Below are 17,099 nucleotides of genomic sequence, written 5' to 3'. Positions count from 1 at the left end.
GGATGGATATGTGGAAGGTGTTAAATGATAATGTAAACTCCTTGCATAAAAGGTTGGATAAAGCTGATGCCTTGGGACAGTCGGGGTCTCAGCCCATGCCTGATCCTACAGCGCAGAGGCCATCAGGGTCTCAGAAGCGCCCACTATCCAAAATTGTTGACACCGATATCGACACGGATTCTGACTCCAGTGTCGATGACGATGATGCAAAATTGCAGCCTAAAATGGCTAAAGCCATCCGCTACATGATTATAGCAATGAAGGATGTATTGCACATATCCGAGGTAAACCCTGTCCCTGACGAGGGTTTATATGTATGGGGAGAAAAAGCAAGAGGTGACTTTTCCCCCTTCACACGAGTTAAATGAGTTATGTGAAAAAGCGTGGGATTCCCCCGATAGGAAAGTGCTGATTTCCAAAAGGTTACTTATGGCGTACCCTTCCCCGCCAACGGACAGGATGCGCTGGGAATCCTCCCCTAGGGTAGATAAAGCTCTGACACGCTTATCTAAGAAGGTGGCCCTGCCGTCACAGGATACGGCCTCCCTAAAGGATCCTGCCGATAGGAAGCAGGAAAGTATCCTGAAGTCTGTTTATACACCTTCAGGTACTCTACTGAGGCCGGCAATTGTGTCGGCCTGGATGTGTAGTGCTGTAGCAGCATGGACAGATAATCTGTCTGAGGAACTGGATACTTTAGACAAGGATACCATTTTACTGACCCTAGGGCATATAAAAGACTGTCCTATATATGAGGGATGCCCAGAGGGACATTTGCCTACTGGGCTCTAGAATAAATGCAATGTCAATTTCTACCAGAAGGGTCCTGTGGACTCTGCAATGGACAGGTGATGCCGACTCCAAAAAGCATGGAGGTTTTACCTTACAAGGGTGAGGAATTGTTTGGGGACGGTCTCTCGGACCTAGTTTCCACAGCTACGGCTGGGAAGTAAAATTTTTTGCCATATATTCCCTCACAGCCTAAGAAAGCACCGTATTACCAAATGCAGTCCTTTCGATCACAAAGAAGCAAGAAAGTCAGAGGTGCATACTTTCTTGGCAGGGGTAGAGGAAAGAAGCTGCACCATACAGCTAGTTCCCAGGAACAGAAGTCCTCCCCGGCTTCCACTAAATCCACCGCATGACGCTGGGGCTCCACAGGCGGAGCTAGGCCCGGTGGGGGCGCGTCTCCGAAATTTCAGCCACCAGTGGGTTTGCTCACAGGTGGATCCCTGGGCTATACAGATTGTGTCTCAGGGATACAAGCTGGAATTCGAAGTGATGCCCCCTCATCGTTACCTCAAATCGGCCCTGCCAGCTTCCCCCATGGAAAGGGAAGTAGTATTAGCGGCAATTCACAAGTTATATCTCCAGCAGGTGGTGGTAAAGGTTCCCCTCCTTCAACAGGGAAGGGGATACTATTCCACAATGTTTGTGGTACCGAAACCGGACGGTTCGGTCAGACCCATATTGAATTTAAAGTCCCTGAACATTTATCTGAAAAGATTCAAGTTCAAAATGGAATCGCTCAGAGCGGTCATTGCAAGCCTGGAAGAGGGGGATTTTATGGTGTCTCTGGACATCAAGGATGCTTACTTGCATGTCCCCATTTATCCACCTCATCAGGAGTACCTCAGATTTGTGGTACAGGACTGTCATTACCAATTCCAGACGTTGCCGTTTGGGCTCTCCACGGCACCGAGAATATTTACCAAGGTAATGGCAGAAATGATGGTGATCCTGAGAAAGCAAGGAGTCACAGTTATCCCATACTTGGACAATCTCCACATAAAGGCGAGGTCCAGAGAGCAGTTGCTGATCAGCGTAGCACACTCTCAGGAAGTGTTGCAGCAGCATGGCTGGATTCTGAATATCCCAAAGTCGCAGCTGATTCCTACGACGCGTCTGCCCTTTCTGGGCATGATTCTGGACACAGACCAGAAGAAGGTGTTTCTCCCGGCGGAGAAGGTTCAGGAGCTCGTGACTCTAGTCGGAGACCTCTTAAAACCGAAACAGGTGTCGGTGCATCACTGCACGCGAGTCCTGGGAAAGATGATGGCATCGTACGAAGCCATTCCCTTCGGCAGGTTCCATGCGAGGATCTTTCAGTGGGATCTGTTGGACAAGTGGTCCGGATTGCATCTTCAGATGCATCTGCTGATCACCCTGTCCCCGAGTGCCAGGGTGTCTCTTCTGTGGTGGCTGCAGAGTGCTCACCTTCTCGAGGGCCGCAGGTTCGGTATACAGGACTGGGTCCTGGTGACCACGGATGCGAGCCTCCGAGGATGGGGGGCAGTCACTCAGGGAAGAAACTTCCAAGGGTTGTGGTCAAGTCAGGAGGCTTGTCTGCACATAAATATCCTGGAACTAAGGGCCATATACAACGCCCTGAGTCAAGCGGAGCCTCTGCTTCGCAACCAACCGGTGCTGATTCAGTCAGACAACATCACCGCAGTGGCTCATGTAAACCGCCAGGGCGGCACAAGAAGCAGAGTGGCGATGGCGGAAGCCACCAGGATTCTTCGTTGGGCGGAGAATCACGTGCAAGCACTGTCAGCAGTGTTCATTCCGGGAGTGGACAACTGGGAAGCAGACTTCCTCAGCAAGCACGACCTCCACCCGGGAGAGTGGGGACTTCATCAAGAAGTCTTCACTCAGATTACAAATCGATGGGAACTGCCACAGGTGGACATGATGGCATCCCGTCTCAACAAAAAGCTACAAACGTATTGCTCCAGGTCAAGAGACCCTCAGGCGATAGCTGTGGACGCACTAGTAACACCGTGGGTGTTCCAGTCGGTCTATGTGTTTCCTCCTCTTCCTCTCATACCCAAGGTGCTGAGAATCATAAGAAAAAGAGGAGTGAGAACAATACTCATTGTTACGGATTGGCCAAGAAGGACTTGGTACCCGGGACTGCAAGAAATGCTCACAGAGGACCCATGACCTCTGCCTCTCAGACAGGACCTGTTGCAACAGGGGCCCTGTCTGTTCCAAGACTTACCGCGGCTGCGTTTGACGGCATGGTGGTTGAACGCAGGATCCTAGCGGAAAAAGGCATTCCGGATGAAGTTATTCCTACGCTGATAAAGGCTAGGAAGGACGCGACAGCAAAACACTATCACCGTATATGGCGAAAATATGTTGCGTGGTGTGAGGCCAGGAAGGCCCCTACAGAGGAATTCCAGCTGGGCCGGTTCCTGCACTTCCTACAGTCTGGAGTGACTATGGGCTTGAAGTTGGGGTCCATAAAGGTCCAGATTTCGGCCCTATCCATTTTCTTTCAAAAGGAACTGGCTTCTCTTCCTGAAGTTCAGACGTTTGTTAAGGGAGTGCTGCATATTCAGCCCCCTTTTGTGCCACCAGTGGCACCTTGGGATCTCAACGTGGTGTTGGGTTTCCTGAAATCCCACTGGTTTGAGCCACTTAAGATCGTGGAGCTAAAGTATCTCACGTGGAAGGTGGTCATGCTGTTGGCCTTAGCTTCGGCTAGGCGTGTGTCAGAATTGGCGGCTTTGTCATGTAAAAGCCCCTATCTGGTTTTCCATATGGACAGGGCAGAATTACGAACTCGTCCGCAATTTCTGCCGAAGGTGGTGTCATCTTTTCATTTGAACCAACCTATTGTGGTGCCTGCGGCTACTCGTGACTTGGAGGATTCCAAGTTGCTTGATGTAGTCGGGGCTTTGAAGATCTATGTAGCCAGGACGGCTGGAGTCAGGAAAACTGACTCGCTGTTTATCCTGTATGCATCCAACAAGCTGGGTGCTCCTGCTTCAAAGCAAACCATTGCTCGCTGGATCTGTAACACGATTCAGCAGGCTCATTCTGCGGCTGGATTGCCGCATCCAAGATCAGTGAAAGCCCATTCCACAAGGAAAGTGGGCTCTTCTTGGGCGGCTGCCCGAGGGGTCTCGGCATTACAGCTTTGCCGAGCAGCTACTTGGTCGGGTTCAAACACATTTGCTAAGTTCTACAAGTTTGATACCCTGGCTGATGAGGACCTTGTGTTTGCCCATTCGGTGCTGCAGAGTCATCCGCACTCTCCCGCCCGTTTGGGAGCTTTGGTATAATCCCCATGGTCCTTACGGAGTCCCCAGCATCCACTAGGACGTTAGAGAAAATAAGATTTTACTCACCGGTAAATCTATTTCTCGTAGTCCGTAGTGGATGCTGGGCGCCCGTCCCAAGTGCGCACTTTCTGCAATACGTGTATATAGTTATTGCTTAATAAAGGGTTATGTTATGTTGGCATCCATTGTTTGATGCTCTGTTGTTGTTCATACTGTTGACTGGGTAAGTTTATCACAAGTTATATGTTGTGATTGCTGTGGCTGGTATGAGTCTTACCCTGGATTCCAAAATCCTTTCCTTGTAATGTCAGCTCTTCCGGGCACAGTTTCCTTAACTGAGGTCTGGAGGAGGGGCATAGAGGGAGGAGCCAGTGCACACCAGTAGTACTAAATCTTTCATAGAGTGCCCAGTCTCCTGCCGAGCCCGTCTATTCCCCATTCTCCTTACGGAGTCCCCAGCATCCACTACGGACTACGAGAAATAGATTTACCGGTGAGTAAAATCTTATTTTTTCCACTTTAATTTTGAGTGCGACTCCAAATCCAGACCTCCATGGGTTAATAAATTTGATTTCCATTGATAATTTTTGTGTGATTTTGTTGTCAGCACATTCAACTATGTAAAGAACAAAGTATTTAATAAGCATATTTCATTCATTCAGATCTAGGATGTGTTATTTTAGTGTTCCCTTTTTTTTTTTTTTTTTGAGCAGTGTGTGTATGTATATGTGTATGTATATGTGTATGTATGTATGTATGTGTGTGTGTGTATATATGTATATATATATGTATATATATATATATATATATATATATATATATATATATATATATATATATATATATATATATATATATATATATATATATATAATATTAATAAAATCTCCCTCTTTCTGCGCTGATTGAAAATAGAGTAATAAGATAGAGATCACATTGAGGATCGGCTGCCTTATTACACTAGGCTCCCTGTTACGGGGAACCAAAAAACAAATATGTAGTATTAGTGTAATTGGTGCCTTGGGGTTGTTATAACACCCCTATTTTTGTGACAGAATGACCTAATGTCAAATAAAATCTTGTTTAGGAAAACAAACAATATGTTCCAATACGGAAATTTATTAGAATTTATATATTTATATTTATACTGTATTGATATAACTGTCCATAAAACATTTCAACCACCACTAACATCCAGTGGTGGTCCACATAAGAGCAGATGTACAAATATTTATTTTGCAAACTCCTCCCTTAAGGATTGTAAGTTGGAGGTCAGATCACAACATATCAGATCATATCAAATTTGTTGTAGATGATCTTTTATAAATTGTAATAAATTTTGCGTATTGGAACATATGGTTTGTTTTCCTAAACCAGATTTTATTTGACATTAGGTCATTCTGTCACAAAAATAGGGGTGTTATAATAACCCCAAGGCGGCAATTACACAGTCGCTAAGGCCTGCTGGGAGCTGTAGTTTGAGTGCATCCTCTTCCCTGTAATGCGGCGTGTTGGAACACCAGCGCTAACCATAGTGACTGGCTTCTGTGCGAGTCTCCAGGAGAGCCACTGCCAAAGGGAGGACAGCAGCTTAGCTGCTTCGAGGAGGAGAAGCAGGAGAAACATTTACCCTCCCCTCCCCCACTCGCAGTACCGCCGGGCCCCATCCGCGACACCCCCCCTCCACCACCCGCGGGTGGTTCCGGAGCCCCACCCCCACCCGCGGCACCACCGCACTCGCCTTACCCGTGGCACCCCCGCAACTGCTCCTCCCGAACCCGTGGTGGCTCGGGATCCCCTCCCCCACCCGAGGCACCACCGCACCCACCCCTCCCCCATCCGCGTCTCCCCCGCACCCGCCACTCTCCCAATCACAGCACCTACTAGGTGATTTATCAGGCCCTGCGTACGCTGTTCATGCAGTTGCAAGGGGCTGCGACCCCTTATCCATTGCACGCCCTTTGTCCGTGCAGTATTTAACCACTCACACAATTCTGATTGGAGGTAATACTCCATATAATAATATTGGCACAAGGGCGTGCAAGGGTTAAGGGGGCGTAGCCCCTTACAACTGTGGGAAGAGCAACCGTAGGGCGCGATGAATCACCTAGTAAAATGATGTTCAGTCCCTTATGGGCAAACACTATCACAGCAGTCATGAGGCTGCCAGGAAGGGAATCCTGCTGCATATTTGGCTGCTTCTATGTGCAGAGCAGTGACGGTCAGTTTGTGATGCGGGATGGGCAGCAACACGGCATAGTGATCCCGAGAAAGGACTGAGCAGAAGCCGATTATTGAGGGTTAGTGAGCAGACACAATTCCCTTGAGTCAGATTCCTGACACCTGTGTAGTAACTATCTCAATATGGGACACCTTTCTATCCCAGAGGAGCCCTCCTGGAATGTGTCCTACAGAAATCTTGGGGCCCGGTACACTGATATCTCTGAGGCTCCCTCAACCCCCCTTGACACCCCCCTTTTAAAGCAGAGAGTGGCTTTTAAAAAATAGTATATATGTATGTATGTATGTATGTATGGACAGCGGTGGGGCTATGGATGGTTTCTTTGGGAGCCTTTGACTCAGACAGTGAGCCTTGCGGGTAGGCTCTGCGTTGGCAGTGGCAGGGACTGACACGGAAGCGCCAACACAGCAACATGCGTTATGATGGCAATACAGCACGGACCACAGGTACTGGACAAAGTGACAGGGCAAAAGGACGGGGAAGGGGTTTAGGGAACTGTTTTATTCTTTTATTTAAACTGAGCAGTTGGAACATACATTTTATAAAGCGTTATTAGGCGGCCCCATTTTTGGTAACTCTAATCCTTGGGGCTCCTCTGAACCAATAGGCCCTGTACAGGTGTACGGGTTCAAATTAGGAAAGGGGGCGTGGACATGGGAAAAGGGTGTGTGGCCACATCCCCTTTCCTATACTTTCAATGTTAATTTGGAGAGTCAAAAATCAGTACAAAGACCTTTTTTAGCAGGTACAGACCATAAAAAAAGGTACTGTACCTGCCAAAAAGGTACAGTTGGAGGGTATGTATTATGGATAATTTTAGAGTCTGGGGAAGGGGGTTGGGAGCGTATTAATTGATTGCTTAAATTGAGCAGTTGGAGCACACACTTTAAAAAGCAATATTGCCACTGCAGCAAGAGTCTCTTTAGTATGGAGAGAGTGTTGAAGTATTGAAAAAGCTGCAGGCTACATGCAGCAAAACGTGTCAGGTGGTGTCTACGAGGTCAGGACTCAGGGAGATTACCAACTTAATATCAACACCGTATTGCATGAGGAACCCACTTCCAACGGGACGTTTTCAAAATCCGTTTCATCACTACTGCTCTCTCCATACTAAAGAGACTCTTGCTGGACTGGACTTTTACACAGACAAGGGCCACTTTCTGGAACGGACTCCTCCAATGAAACCTTACTATATTTCCTGACCCATTACCCAGGGTAATATATACCATTTTATTAACATACATGAATTCATGTTATATGTTGTCTGTACACATATCTGTGCTTTTTTTTAATTAACATTTCATTTTTAATTGTACGCAATCGCTACTAGCAACCATTGTCTTTTATTATCCGAGCGCAGCCTTCCTTCTGCTTTTTTTGTACACACATATGTGACAGTCCTGCCGCCTTCATTTCCAACCGCAGCATGCTGATGCGGCTGACAGGACAGTGGGGTTTCAATGTGAACACATACATTCCAATGTATGTGTTCACACAGTGCACTGTGCTGTATTGAAAATTTGTGTGTCACTGAGCGGATCCTGTTATGCGGTATCCCACAGGACAGGATCCGTGTGCATACAAAACTCCTCTCCTGGTAAAGCGGGACCTGCTTGCCCACTATGTGTGACCCTAGCCTAAGATAAAATGCAGATTGCATGTAAATGTAGTCATTTGCTTGGTAACCTTTTACAGAACAGGAGATTGTGAGGTGGACATGTACTTTACTAGGGTGGGCTGTAGGTGGCAGCAGAGCTCTGTTCTTTGCTTTTTGAACATTTCAGTCCTATTACTGTTACGCATTATGTATAAAGTTCCATTTCAGACACCACTGTACAATAGCAAAAGGATGCAGATATTATATACAAATAAAGACCAAATGTAGCTGGAAATTATGCAACTGTTCTATTCATTAGGTTAATATTATCGTTCACTTTTTTGATTTTTAATATAGTAAATGTGTCAGTTATTGTTTGCATAGCAAGCTGTGTTAATATTTATGTCTGCTTGTCTAGCGTGTTTTAGCATATGTCTCTGTATAGATGAATCATGTTGCTGGGACGAGCACTGAAAAGTTACACAGCAGTTTGCAGCATGGCAGGGTGTATTCCGCCCTTCTCGTACCTCACACTTCCCTAAAAAAAAAGCGAAAAAATTGCCATGCAATCCAATCAATTTGCTGCTCCCCAAAATGTGCTGCCGCATGTTACTTTTTATGTAGAGGTTTTTTTTCTATTTTGGGGTGGTGGGTTGGTGCCAGACTTCAGAGATGGCATCAGAAGGAAAAAAAATAATGTATGAGACTGTGAATGTAAAATAAACAAAATTTAGAGTTATCGCAAGTATATTAAATTAATTTTCTTAATATTCTGGTTATACCTGCTCATCATTTCTGGCATTTAAGTCACTTTTGGAGGAATTCAATTGTATCATCACGGCCACAGCTCCTGTGTAAAGTGTCGGGAGCTGTTCAGTGGTTTGTGCCGCTGAGTGCGAGGCCTGTGGGTGCCCATCACTTATTTTTGTAAAGCAGTTTCTCCCGTCTAAAGAGACAATTAGGGCGCCCACAGGCTGGACATAAAGCGGTAAAGGCGCCTAATAGCCCTACTTTGGGTGGATTTCTTCTAGCACCTCAGGAAGGTGCAAGCTTAAACCCTCGATAAGTGTTGGGCACTCACACCCAGCGGCATAAAACAATGGAATAGTTCCGGTCACTGGAGACGGGAGTTATGGGCACCCAAACACCTTTTGAATTCCACCCTTAAATTAAAATGTCATTAAAGGTCTAGTGTGGCATTTCTGTAACTGCACAGTTGGGGGTGATATAGTGATATAAAGAGTGAGACCTACAGGGCTTGGTGTGGCGTAGAACGTTGCAAGCTCCGGAACTACAAGTATGAGGAGTTACACGCATTCCAGTCGCATCCTCATTTACGACTGACCGGGCGTAACTGGGTGTTCTTACATAGGCAGAATTAACTAATTGCTTTTAATGCAACTGCAGGCTATGCAGGGCCAAAGCATAAATACACCTGTTGTCAGACATATCTTTTGCACTTAGTATGTTATGTTAGCGTGTAGCAGACCAAACGTTACAGCTAGGGGAACATTAGAAGCTACATACATAGCTTTCCCTGCTATCCTTATGTAGTTAATCTCCTAGTCTGCAGTAGTATTATTGCTGTGGGTTTCTGCCCTATCCCTATGTATAGAATGACCCTGGTGCCGTCAGAGAGCCGGGATCATTCTCAGCCGCCTTTAGTACCAGGAGACATCTGACACAGGTTCTAGGTGGAAGATATTACAGCTGCTTTCTGCTATGGAGGACAGGTTCTAGGTGGAAGGTATTACAGTACAGCTGCTTTCTACTGTGGAGCACAGGTTCTAGGTGGATGGTATTACAGCTGCTTTCTGCTATGGAGCACAGGTTCTAGGTGGATGGTATTACAGCTGCTTTCTGCTATGGAGCACAGGTTCTAGGTGGAAGGTATTACAGCTGCTTTCTGCTGTGGAGCACAGGTTCTAGGTGGAAGGTATTACAGCTGCTTTCTGCTGTGGAGCACAGGTTCTAGGTGGATGGTATTACAGCTGCTTTCTGCTATGGAGCACAGGTTCTAGGTGGAAGATATTACAGCTGCTTTCTGCTATGGAGCACAGGTTCTAGGTGGAAGATATTACAGCTGCTTTCTGCTATGGAGCACAGGTTCTAGGTGGAAGATATTACAGCTGCTTTCTGCTGTGGAGCACAGGTTCTAGGTGGAAGGTATTATAGCTGCTTTCTGCTATGGTGCACAGGTTATAGGTAGAAGGTATTACAGCTGCTTTCTGCTGTGGAGCACAGGTTCTAGGTGGATGGTATTACAGCTGCTTTCTGCTATGGAGCACAGGTTCTAGGTGGAAGATATTACAGCTGCTTTCTGCTATGGAGCACAGGTTCTAGGTGGAAGGTATTATAGTTGCTTTCTGCTATGGAGAGGCTGGGATCCTGCTAAATAGGACATATCATGGCAACGTTAGGGGTTATGTAACATGGAAGACCCATTTTAATTATCAGCTTGACTGGATTAAAATTAGCTGTAAAGGATATCTCCAGGAAAGATTTGGTTATGCCTGTTCACTGGTTACTGGCTAATTCATGCCCGGGGAAGGTGGCTACAGATTGTGCATTATGCCATGTTACTGGCTAGATCATCATCCTCATCATAATCAGTGTAATGTGACTTGCACTAGATGACCCCTGGCAGCAGTAACAGCCTGCGCACCCTCCTTATTTTCGCTTTAGCATCACATCCTATGTCATTACACTGCAAGGAACTTCTGTGTACCTGATTACGATCCCCTTGCACCCTCCTTGTGAAGCCTGCGCTACAAATTAATAAGGGAATGCAATTGTTTTACATGACCGTAGCTCCCGTCTAAAGTGACCGGGAGCTGTTCAGATGTTTTTGGCCGCCCATCACTTATCGCGGAGCTCACGCTCACAGTGCAGGGCATTAGCTGCGTAAAGTGGCTACTCCTGTCTAAAGTGACTGTTACGGCGGCCAAAAGCCAGGCGCACTGCGGAAGGCGCCCAGAAGTCCAGCCTTCAATGGATTTTTGATACAGGATGGCGCGAGCAGAAATCCGCGACAAGTGATGGGCGCCCCAAAACAACTGAACAGCTCACGGTCACTTTAGATGGGTGCTATGAATGTTACATGGATCCGTTTCATATCAGATTAACTTGTGTTTTAAAGTCAGTGGTTGTTTAGGTGCGGATCAGGTGCCAGTTGCCTAATCCTGTGCAGCCGTGCCAGGACGGTGATCGTGTCCACGCCCTCCTAGATTTACTAGATGGGGTGTGTGAGGAAGCCTGAAAACTCCTTTCTACTACAGGGTCCCCCCTCCTGGCTGCTGTACTGCAGTGCTGTAGTAATAATGTATGTACTGCTGAGGTCACTGCTACTCCTCTCAGCGTTCTCCTCTTTGTTCCACAGGGGGCTGTGATTGGTATTGACGACGAGGACGACAGCACCTTTACTATAACCGTCGATCAGAAAACCTTTCATTTCCAGGGTGAGCATTACCTACCTACCTACCTCTTCTTGTTTGTGTTGCTGTTGTGCGCTGCGGTCTTGCACCTCCACGGCTCGGCTCTGCCCACCCTGAGCACTGTGGATACTTGTGCTGGGATGGGATAGCATGTTCCGCAGTGAATAGAGATACGTGCTAGACATGAATGAGCCCAGAAGATTGGATTCATTTCCCGTTTTGCAGGCTGCCTCCCTGAAGCTGGCTCTGTGTTGTGTCACACTTCTGCATCCTCTCTTCTGGTGCTCCTGAGATGCGGAGTCTGCTGGAGAGGACGCCTAAGGAGCCTTTGTGTGTGAATAAAGCCAGTAACAGGCTAATTATCTCGTTATCCGTGTCCCTGCTTTTGCCTTTTTTTTAAGGTGGAGTTTTGCTTCAAGACTACAAGTTTCTCTCTATCGCTCCCATCTGCTCTCCCTTGTCACCATCTCTCTGCTTTCCTAACCATATCCGATCATAACTTCACAAATCAATGCCGTCTGTCACTGCTATGTTTCGGCATTGCATGCTGTGGCTCCACCGTAGAAAGGGTAAGGTGTAACTCCTGCTGTAATCCTCACGGTGCCTGAACTTTAACTTCGCTCCGGGCATTAGAGTGCAGTGCCGGTGAATGCATTACAAATATCTACGCGTTAACTTAATTATCATGTGATTGGGAACTGCATGTGAAATTGCGCTGCATGTCGCTCCTAGGGCTTGTTCCGACACAAACTGTACAATCTCGTGGCTGAACTAGTTAAGTCATTAATCCATACTCCAGGCCACTGTGTCCGATGAGCCGCTCTCTATTGACGTAGGGATTCCAGTTTATTTGGGCGATTCAGCCCTTTTCTCTGCTTTTTATGTTTGTTTTATGGAGATAAAAGTAATCTTGCTTTGATCTGCCTGTGTGGGGGGTTCCGCACCTTTCACTGCGTTACATCCTGTAATCTCTCTGTTTATAGCAATTCAGCTGCATGCCAGTAATCCTAAAACTGCCCCAACTGTTTCCGTGTTGTGTATAACTGGTTTTCCAGGGTTCTAGTGTTTGACATATAAGTAATAGCACCATCAATTATAGATGTAATAGTGCATTCCTTTCACATAATGGTCTCTGCTAAATTTTCTCAGGTATTTATATATTAATCAGATTTTATAGCGTCGGCTTTTTATGTGGTGCGGCTATTAAAACATGCACAGACACTGCATATAAATGTCACTTTACCTAAAATATACAGGGCCTTTCATAGAAAAGTAGCTAGTAACATTCGGAGACATAAAATGAAATGTCCTCTCTGCCTTAAGAGAATTTTGAAATGTTACCTATATAAATACTGTATATGGTCTGTGTTGCTTAACGACTGTTACTATTTCCCTCTGGGAGCCTAAAAGGCGCTCGCTCTATTTTAAAAAAAAAGCTGTGGATAAAAGTCACTTTGCAGAATAATCTTTCCTATTATTTTACATTGGTATCAGGGTGTGCTGTGCATATGATATGGTAATCCTTAGTTTGGTGGGAGCGGTTGTCTCTCACCTGAATTACCCACATTCCTGTGGGATCAGCTCACTTCAAGGAAGATTTAAAGCAAAGCCTGTGCATTCTGCAGTAGCAGTGGAGGTTTGGAACTCTGGGTTTTCTGGGTTGCACAGATTCAACTGGAACTCATTACTGAGAAACAGGAAGGGTTTAAAACTCTCGAGCAACCGGTGCTCTGGGCACTAACACCGAATAGCAGCCAGCAACTATGCCAGAGTCTCCTTTGTGCCAGGGACTTATAATATTGGCTGTGCCAGAGTAGCTTAGCAGATTGTGGCTGCATGCCATTGCAGCAGACTGAATATTAGACTTTAATGCTGAGACATTCACTTTCACATGTCTGTCTAATGTGCCTGTTTGTCCAGGCCTATGTCTGTGAACGTTTACGTGCAGTGTCTGATATAATTAAAAAGACACTGCTTCACTGTGAACCTGCCTGTCGTGAGTCCTCATATCTTCAACCCTGTTCCATCAGATATAGTAACACTTAAGTGTGTCCTACAGGCAGCTTACGGAGTCTTAAAAAAGACACATACACTGGGCCTAATTCAGAGATTAATTTTAATGCACAGCCGCTGAGTCTGTGTATGCAGCAGCTGTATGATAATATGCTAATGCTGTAGGAGGTGGCCTGTGAAAATCTCCACCTCCTGATGGCTTCACTGATCCACTGCTGCGTCAGAGCACTCTCCGGTTACTTTGGATGAGCAGGGAGATCACACTGCTGTAGCCAGTGAAGCTCCGTCCGAGGACACAGCCACTGGCTTCAGTACTCCAAGAAAAAGGACACACCCCTGTTTTCTGACTTTCGCCACCTCTACTCCACCCCCAAACTGCGACTAGTCTTACAGAGATCTGCACACACACACTGTCGGGTTCCCGTGAATCTCTGAATCAGGCCCATTATTACATTTTCCTCTCTGTTACTAAAACTACAGTGACACAGCCTGTGAAGACATTTTGGGCTAATGTGCTGTAATAGCCTCAGAGAAGCCAGAGGTGCGGGACTTGGTGCGAGAATGCCCGTATTTTTAAAGTGGCAATCGTGTACTAGGCAAAACCAGGTTGGTTTGGCCTTGTAAATGATTGCCGGTTTAAAAATACGGGTGCTCTCGCACAAAGTCCTCCACCTCTGGCTTCTCGCAGGCTATTACATTTAGCCCTTTATCTGACCAGCTGTAACCCATCAGATATTATGGGTGTGAGTGTACAGGTATATATATGGACACGATATCTGTGTTCCTGTCCTGGAGAATAAACCTTTCCCTGTCCCTATCATGTGAAGTAACGGGAAATGCGGGGAGATCCACCTCAGCAGCACATACTGTATCAGCTGTGGCTGAATAATTATCGGATCTGATAATTACAGATGGGTCATGACAATACACGGCTTTAATTATCGGCCTATTCAGAAGGTCCCCTGTGACCCCCCCCCCCCCAATACCCAAATAACACTGAGCCTCCACCTGCAGCCTAACCCTCCCTTTCCACAGCCTAGCCCTAACCTCCCCCCTGCAGACTGCCCTTAACCCGCCTGGCATACTTGCCTTTAGGATGCCGGCAGTCGGGATTCCTGCGTCAGCATTGTGATCCATGTCAGGATCCTGGGGTCGACCTTCTGCCCAGTGTCGGGATTCCGGTGTCTCTATAGGCCTAAGTGTATGTGGAGGCCTGGAGCAGAAGCTCCATCCACCCTGTGTAAAGGGCCCCACACACTAGAACGATATGTCTGAGGCTGAAGTCGGGAGGCGATTTCACTTGAACTCTCCCGGGAGCTTCCCGGGAGTGGTTCCATAGGATTCCAAACGATTTGGTACATTTTGCATGCAATATATCATATACAATCCCAGCCTTGCCTGCTGGAACGGACATATCACGAGTGCAGCACTAACGATCTAGGGGAGCCGATCCGACCCTCACGGGAACGCACATCTGATCAGAAACTCATCCAAAATGCCCGATTTCACCCGATATATCGGCCCGAATTCCCGAAATTGGCTGAAATTGGGCATTATCGTTCTAGCGTAGGGGGCCCTTTAATCTGACGCTGCGAACACCTCTCAAACATGCAGCCACCTGTAATTCAGTAGTGCGGCTGCAGGACAAAGCCTTCCCTCATAGGTATATCAGTAGGGGGGGGGTCTATATATTATGATTTATGTCCGTGCTGGAGATATAGTTCATTGCTCTTTGCTCATAAAAATATTGGGATATTTTTTTAAATGATCAATTTAAGTAAATAACATCTATTTAATCCCGGTTCCGTCTAATTTTATTAACAAATCTGCATTTTTGTAAAAAAAAAAAAAATTGGGGACATTTTTGGATAAAAATTTGCCAATTAAGTGGGTTGAGTAAATGATCGTAGCAAACGTGTCACAATTCTATCTGGCTGCAAATAAACATCATAAGAGGAGCCCACATTTTATTCTACAGTAGTCTGTGTGCCGGAGCAGGACTCGCTGCTGTCCTGTGCAGACCCCATCCCCAAACATGTGACGTCCTTTAGTAGGGGGGGTGCCCTTTGGAGGATCCAGGCAGGATTACAACAGTGGTACTGTCAGCAGGGTGCTGTTCTAGCACTGACCCGGCATCCTGTTAACCAGATACAGGGCCATGGGGCTGCACCACTCACACACCCCTCCCTGCGGCCCTGGGGTTATGGGTCATTAGGTCGACCACACTTAGGTCGACAGTCATTAGGTCAACCACTATTGGTCGACATGCATTAGGTTCGACATGAACAAGGTTGACGTGGAAAAAGGTCAACATGAGTTTTTTTACTTTTTTTGGGGGGTGTCGTTTTCTTCGTAAAGTGACGGGGAACCCCAATTAGTGCACCACGTCCCCTCGCATGGCTCGTTTCGCTCGCCATGCTTCGGGCAAGGTGCCTCACTCAGTTACCGCTGCACTCGGCACAGGTTACTAGTCACAATCTTAGTCCACGTGGATCGTAAAGTGTGAAAAATGCATGTCAACCTTTTTCCATGTCGACCTAGTGACCATGTCAAACCTAATGCATGTCGACCAATAGTGGTCGACCTAATAACCATATCCCGGCCCAGGACTAAGTAGAACAGATAGTATGTTGTAGTTAAAAATTATACCTGGGGGTAGCGAGCTGAAATGATGATACTGCGCCCCAACATCAGAAACATTTGAATAGCTGCTGGCGGGCACGATGGCGTGAGGGGGGGGGGGGGAGGGGGGGGCATTTGAATTCTGCCCATGATTGTACTTGCCATGCACCATGATATTGCCTATGTAAGTGTTGTACAAATCCTCTTGGACAAACATGTACAGATGTGTTCACTTAGTTTGTTGCGGCATGCAGGATTTCTTGAGCGTGCATACGCTTGCAGGCATGTCATAGTGGTGCCGCACTGGGTGTGCCCTTGCGTAGACTTCGCGGCAACATCTGTATATATGTGAGAGTAACATTATAAAGTGATAGCTGCTCAATCCCTTTAGTAATTCTTCTCAGGTGCATAATAGGTAGGGGTTATTCTAAACAACAAAAAGAGAAAAAAATAGATCAGCAGTAACTCTTGAACACTACCTACTGTATAATAAAAGGCTAACGCTGCTCCTCACCTCTGTGGGAGGAATTCAAGTGTTTTGCATGCCAGCAGCCACTTGATAACGCCTGATGAAGCTGGTAACTAGTGATAATAGAAAATTCAGAGATCTTAAGGGCCCCTACAGACTGGGCGTCCCGCCGCCGAGCTGCCCGACCGCCGTTACGACAGATGGGCGACCCAGCAGCGGGGGGCAGGGTGACGGGGGGGAGTGAAGTTTCTTCACCCCTCCCCCAGTCACCCGGCGCCATAGCAGTGCATGCTAATATGGACAATCTCGTCCAAATTGGCCTGCATGCATAAGTGACTGGGCACCGTGATATTGCCTAAATAAGTGTTTGTACAAATCCTCTTGGACGGACATGTGATATATGTGAGAGTATCAAGATGTGGACAAGAGTCTCTGAACAGTGCTCACCAGCAGAGAGTGCTCTGGAGCTCTGGTACTTGAAGTGTCCCAGCTGCAGGCTGAAGAAGCTTGGTGAATTGGCAGAGTTTTAAGGTACCACGGAAACACACTGGAGAATTGAAGGGGTGCTTAGTCGGCAGACTAGTAGTGGGACTGTCTCTGGTACTACTGAAGTCTGAGATGAGCCCAGCAGAAAAAACTGGTGTTGCTG

At 46.7% G+C, this 17,099-nt stretch overlaps 1 protein-coding gene across 3 annotated transcripts in view; it reads left to right on the top strand.

Annotated features, from left to right (window-relative positions):
- Positions 1-17,099, top strand: part of OSBPL9 (oxysterol binding protein like 9) — a 274,510-nt gene that overhangs the window by 42,347 nt on the left and 215,064 nt on the right. For all 3 annotated transcript variants that reach the window (XM_063939546.1, XM_063939545.1, XM_063939548.1), the window contains one exon: positions 11,292-11,370. In XM_063939546.1, coding sequence (XP_063795616.1) covers positions 11,292-11,370 — 79 coding nt within the window. The remainder of the gene's footprint in view (positions 1-11,291; positions 11,371-17,099) is intronic.

This window comes from Pseudophryne corroboree, chromosome 9, assembly GCF_028390025.1.
Source record: "Pseudophryne corroboree isolate aPseCor3 chromosome 9, aPseCor3.hap2, whole genome shotgun sequence".
NCBI lineage: Eukaryota > Metazoa > Chordata > Amphibia > Anura > Myobatrachidae > Pseudophryne > Pseudophryne corroboree.
This window is presented reverse-complemented; position numbering and strand designations above follow the sequence as displayed.